The sequence below is a fragment of the Hibiscus syriacus genome, unplaced genomic scaffold (assembly GCF_006381635.1).
Source record: "Hibiscus syriacus cultivar Baekdansim isolate YM2019G1 unplaced genomic scaffold, ASM638163v2 tig00110186_pilon, whole genome shotgun sequence".
NCBI lineage: Eukaryota > Viridiplantae > Streptophyta > Magnoliopsida > Malvales > Malvaceae > Hibiscus > Hibiscus syriacus.
This window is the reverse complement of record NW_024062617.1, coordinates 866276-872099: the sequence shown is the minus strand read 5'-3', so window position 1 is coordinate 872099 and position 5824 is coordinate 866276. Positions and strand designations below refer to the sequence as shown.

The window sequence follows — 5824 nt, the reverse complement described above, 5'->3', positions numbered from 1 at the left end:
AAACAACTTTTCAGTTTCATTCAGAGTCGATTTCAACTTCACAGCGAAGGATATTGGACTCGAGACAACACAAACTCAACTTCACAGCGAAGGGGTGACTGACTGTCAACAAATAACTTTTCAATTTCATTCAGAGTCAATTTCAACTTTACAGCGAATGATATTGGACTTGAGACAACACAAGCTCAACTTCACAGCGAATGGGAGGCTGACTGTCAACAAATAACTTTTCAGTTTCATTCAGAGTCAATTTCAATTTCACAGCGAATGATATTGGACTCGAGACAACACAAGCTCAACTTCATAGCGAATGGGCGTCTGAGTGTCAACAAACAACTTTTCAGTTTTATTCAGAGTCAATTTCAACTTCAAAGCGAAAGATATTGGACTCGAGACAACACAAGCTCAACTTCACAGCGAAGGGGTGATTGACTGTCAACAAAAAACTTTTCAGTTTCATTTAGAGTCAATTTCAACTTCACCGCGAAGGATATTGGACTCGAGATAACACAAGTTCAACTTCACAGCGGAGGGGCGACTGGTTGTCAACAAACAACTTTCCAGTTTCAGAGTCAATTTCAACTTCACGGCGAATGATATTGGCCTCGAAACTGCACAAATATTTGAATTTCAACTTCACGACGAATGATATCCAATTCGAGGCTCAAATTTACAACGAAGGGGCCATCCACGGTTTCAACTTCAGGACAAAGGGAATCGTGCCCACCAAAGGCCTTCGAGTTCAACACAGCTCCAAGGCATATCATTTGCAGTATAACTTAAGTCAAGAAGGGTTATTTGCCAACCGAAGACCCTCGAGTTCGATTACACTCAGCTTTGAGGGCACATTATTTACAATATAACTCAAGGCTAGAAGGGTTATCTGTGACCAAAAGACCTTCGAGTTTGACTACGCTCAGCTTCAAGGCATATCATTTACAGCATAACTTAAGTCGATAAGGGTTATCTGTCAACCAAAGACCTTCGAGTTTGACTACGCTCAGCTCCAAGGCACATCATTTGCAGTATAGCTTAAGTCGAGAAGGGTTATCTGCCAAAGACCCTCGAGTTCGATTACACTCAGCTTCGAGGGCACATCATTTACAACATAACTCAAGGCTAGAAGGGTTATCTGTGACCAAAAGACCTTCGAGTTCGACTACGCTCAGCTTCAAGGCATATCATTTACAGCATAACTTAAGTCGATAAGGGTTATCTGTCAACCAAAGACCTTCGAGTTTGACTACGCTCAGCTCCAAGGCACATCATTTGCAGTATAGCTTAAGTCGAGAAGGGCTATCTGCCAAAGACCCTCGAGTTCGATTACACTTAGCTTCGAGGGCATATCATTTACAGCATAACTCAAGACTAGAAGGGTTATCTGTGACCTAAAGACCTTCGATTTCGACTACGCTCAGCTCCAAGGCATATCATTTGCAGCATAACATAAGTCGATAAGGGTTATCTGCCAACCAAAGACCTTCGAGTTCGACTACGCTCAACTCCAAGGCACATCATTTGCAGCATAGCTTAAGTCGAGAAGGGCTATCTGCCAAAGACCCTCGAGTTCGATTACACTCAACTTCGAGGGCACATCATTTACGGCATAACTCAAGGCTAGAAGGGTTATCTGTCAACAAAGACCTTCGAGTTCGACTCCACTCAGCTCAAAGGAACCATCGTTTGCAGCATAGCTCAAGGCAAGAAGAGATATCTGCCAAAGACCTTCGAGTTCGATTTCATTCAGCTCGAGAGCGTATCAACCGTGTTGCATCAGCAAGGAACTACTTTCCGATCAAATTTTTACACCCAGGTCTCTAAATCGAGAATAAGACCAAGGTCGACCAAGATTGGCAACAAAGAGTCACTTTCCGATTCCCCGCGATTTCAACTTCAAGAAGAATGATATCGTGCCCAATGGATAGACTTAGTGTCACAACAAACACTATCAAGTCTTAAATTAAAGAGAACCGGACAAAAAATGGTTGTCTTTTTCATTTTTGCCCTATTCTTGTTAACACAAAAATATGCAAAGAGGGGCAGCTGTAGACACCTGTTTTTGTCCGGGTCTACAAAAACATTTTATTATATTTATTTATTTATTATTATTATTATTATTATTATTATATTTTTATTTTATTATTTTTGTAGGCCCCGCACTTAACAACCTCGATTTAGTGAGATTCAGAAAATAAACCAACTTATTTGAGTCATATTGAAACACTAAAACCAACATATTTAAGTCCTATTGAAACACTAAAACCGAAGCATTTTGAGTCCAAGTAAAACTCTAAATCTGAGCTAAAATTATATTTCTTTAGACTATAAATAGACTCATGCATCAAGAGGAAAGGACGGAGAAAAACGTGGAACCAAAATCAAAGGAAGGGGCAACGATTTAGAAAACTAAGGGAAGAAAGGACAAAAATAAGCGTGGAGGGAAGCCGTGGAGGATCCAAAGCCAGTATCTAAAAGCACGAGAAGTGACAGAGCATTTTCATTGCAAATCCAGTTTCTCCACACGCAAAACATGGGAGATGTAACAACTTTTAACTTATTCTTTTTATTTCATTTTTTATTTATTTACTTTATATGTATTTTTCATTTTCTCCTAATTTTAATATTTTTATTTATTTTTACATTGTTTTATATATTTATTTATTTATTTTTTTCATTTTTTATTAATATTATTATATTAATATTTTTTATTATTCTTTTCTCATGTTTATTTTCATTTTTACAATCCAACACTTTTGACTTTTTAGGGATACTTTTAATCGATCAAAGATAATTAATTCGAATTGAATTTTTAAATTTCAATTTAAATTTTGATTTTCGCGATTAAGACAACCGATGAATTAATTGGTACCAAAAGGGCGGTTTAAGGGTGCTAATCCTTCATTGACCGTAACCGACTCCCGAACCTGACACGTTTCTGATACAACGCAGATCATGTAAGATGATGTCCGACCTACCTAAATTTGTTTTAAATGGTCAGTGGCGACTCCAATTCATTTAATCCAAGTAGAAACCCAATTCGGGGCCCAACCGAAAGATAGTTCCGACACGATGGAAAACAAAGACGAAACAACCATCAAAGAGGGTGCCCTTCACCCACCTCGAACAAATCGACTCTGACTTAACCATGGCTATGGCATTGCAGGAACAAGAAATAGCTTCTTCAATGATCGAGAGTGATGATAACAAAGAGTACGATACCGAGGCATCCTACAAAGAAAGCAACGTTAACGATTACGAGTATTTTGAAGGCCTTGAAGTCGGAGATTACCTAGAGTTTGAAGATATGGAGGAGGACGATGATTTTGAAGAAGAAGATGATGAGATATATCCAGACGATTTATCATACGAGGAGTTGATTTCAATGGGGGAGATTATAGGAGTGGAGAAGAGAGGGTTATCTCCGGATGAAATTTTACCGTGCTTGATTCGATGCAAGTTTCGATACGTCGAGTGCAAAACTGAAGTCGATCGGTGCGTGATTTGTCAAACTGATTATGAAGAAGATGAAGATGTTGTGGCTCTTCGGAATTGTGACTATCCATATCATTCGGATTGTATATCCAAATGGCTTCGTAAGAAGATTTGCCCCATTTGTACCACTGAAATCTCATCCTCCAAGAATTAAGGTTAGGAATTATTAAGAAAGTTAATTAATAGTGATGATTCATGCGATGTTACATATTCAAAACTTCAATTTATTACTAATAAAATTAGTTATTTTTAATTTTAAATATTTTTAACGATGTGTTGGTATGTATGTAATTCACTACCTATGTATATTTATACACTAGAAATTAAGATATCAATTATAAACAAACTCTGTGAATATCAATAATATTATCTTAATTTATTGATAAATTTATTATTTATAACTAATATGATTATTAGGGTGTAATACAATATAGTAATATGCTTCACCAACTTTCTCTTACCCATAGATTATGAATTATTTACTTATTCTCATAATACTTAAACTCTAAACTCGATAGAAGAATCATTAAACCCTAAACACTAGAGCAGACTAAAGGTAAGGTTGGAGCTTTAAGCTCGGGGCAAAAATTCTAAAAAAATATTTAGATTTAAATATGATGATTTAAGAGAAATTGACGTTAGGATGACTGAAAAAATAATAACTTTGAAAAAAAATACTTCAACTATCTAAATAAAAAAGATAATAACTTTAAATATTTATTTCAATGAAAATATATAAGTATTTAGAGGAATAACATATATAATCTTTATTATTAATTTATAGTATAAACCTTATCAACCCATTACTTTAAGAAAATAAATATTCTGAATAAATTAATTAAAGAAATTTCAATATTGTGAAACATGACATGGCAACCATCCATAACAGGCTTTACTTAGAAAACAATTTGGCTCGGAACAACTCTGCACGTCTTTTTGCATGTGAATAATTTAGAAATACATTTATTTATTTATATTAATATTGGGGTAAATAAGAAAACGGAAAAAAAAGTAGATTAATCATTGTTAACTATAGAGCAAGAAAGCCTTCAAGTTTAGTTAAATAATTCATATCGTCACTTTGGGAGTTTACATTTTGTTGGATTAATTAGAATTTGTGATTAACAAAAATCAATCGATCAAATTAAATTTCAAATTAAAATACACAAAATCCAAAAAAAAAAACAATTTTCTATAATATGTTATTACAATCAATCAACAAATTTACACAAAATGTAATCAACCAAAAATGAATAACACAAAATCAAAATTGAAAAATATCATCAAAAGGTCCATTTCCAAATCTTAACCCTAAAATCAACCTTACATTTTGCATTAGAATTTGAACCAGTTGTTGCAGATTTCCCCTTAGGAACAGTCATCTTAATCCCTTTACAGATAACCCTAATTCCAATTTTTGGGGCCTTTAAACCTCCAATTTTAGCTTTCACTTTGGTATCAAGCTTCATCTTCAATGGCAACCCTTTCTTGTTCTTCAAGGCAACCCTTAACTTCCCTGCTGATGAGTCATCAAGCTCTTCGTTTCCACCACTGATGGCAGCTTTCAAAAGGGTATTGTTTTTAGAGCCATGTACGAAGGAACCGAATGAACCGACCCCAATAGCAACGTCGTTTTCTGTGGTGAGAGATATGGCTATGAGATCATAAATGTAGATGAATTTTTTGTGAGGGTTTTTGGCATTGACACTGAGGTTGATGTTGGTGAGGAGCTTTCAAGATGAAGTTATATTAAGGGTTTTGACTTTGAGGGAGGAGACTGTGAACGCGGGGCGGTGAGGGTGGTAAATGAGTTATAGAATGGTGGCGGATGCGGCGGTGAGTAGGATGAGAAGGAGGATGGTGATGATGGTCTAAATGCAACATGAACAACAACAGGAACGACGATGTTTGGGTTGTGGACGGTAGAGAGGACCGTTGGCTTCGTATAGTTGAGCTTTTGTGGCTGGGAAGGAAGGGTTGGCGGCAATGCCGGAGCCAGAGCTGTTTGTGGCTTGTTTGGACGGAGGGAAAACTGTGTCATGGTGGATTGATCAAAGAGAAAATAATTGTATGCCCTTTCTTTATATTAATTGTATGTAACGTGGGATTCACGAAAGTTTGAATGCATGTGGCGATTTGTGTTCAACTCAAGCAAAGTAAGGTGGAGGGTTGGGTGAGGTGTCTTATGAGTTAACAACGTGGCAATTTAGAGTTAGTAATGTTTAGGATGATAAATAATTAGGATATGGTTGGTTGGCTCACATAATAAATTTTTATAATATTTAATTTTAATTAATTAATTAATAGATTACTTATTAATAATGATATAAAA

At 35.9% G+C, this 5824-nt stretch overlaps 1 protein-coding gene and 1 pseudogene across 1 annotated transcript; one reads left to right on the top strand and one right to left on the bottom strand.

Annotated features, from left to right (window-relative positions):
• The first annotated feature begins 2530 nt into the window (after window positions 1-2530).
• LOC120217308 (E3 ubiquitin ligase BIG BROTHER-related-like) lies at window positions 2531-3650 on the top strand. Its single transcript, XM_039214469.1, has 2 exons — window positions 2531-2539; window positions 3083-3650. The coding sequence occupies exons 1-2, from the start codon at window positions 2531-2533 to the stop codon at window positions 3644-3646; spliced, it is 573 nt and encodes a 190-aa protein (XP_039070400.1). The 3' UTR covers window positions 3647-3650.
• A 1122-nt stretch (window positions 3651-4772) lies between these two features.
• On the bottom strand, window positions 4773-5537 carry LOC120217306 (annotated as a pseudogene).
• Between the last annotated feature and the right edge of the window lie 287 nt (window positions 5538-5824).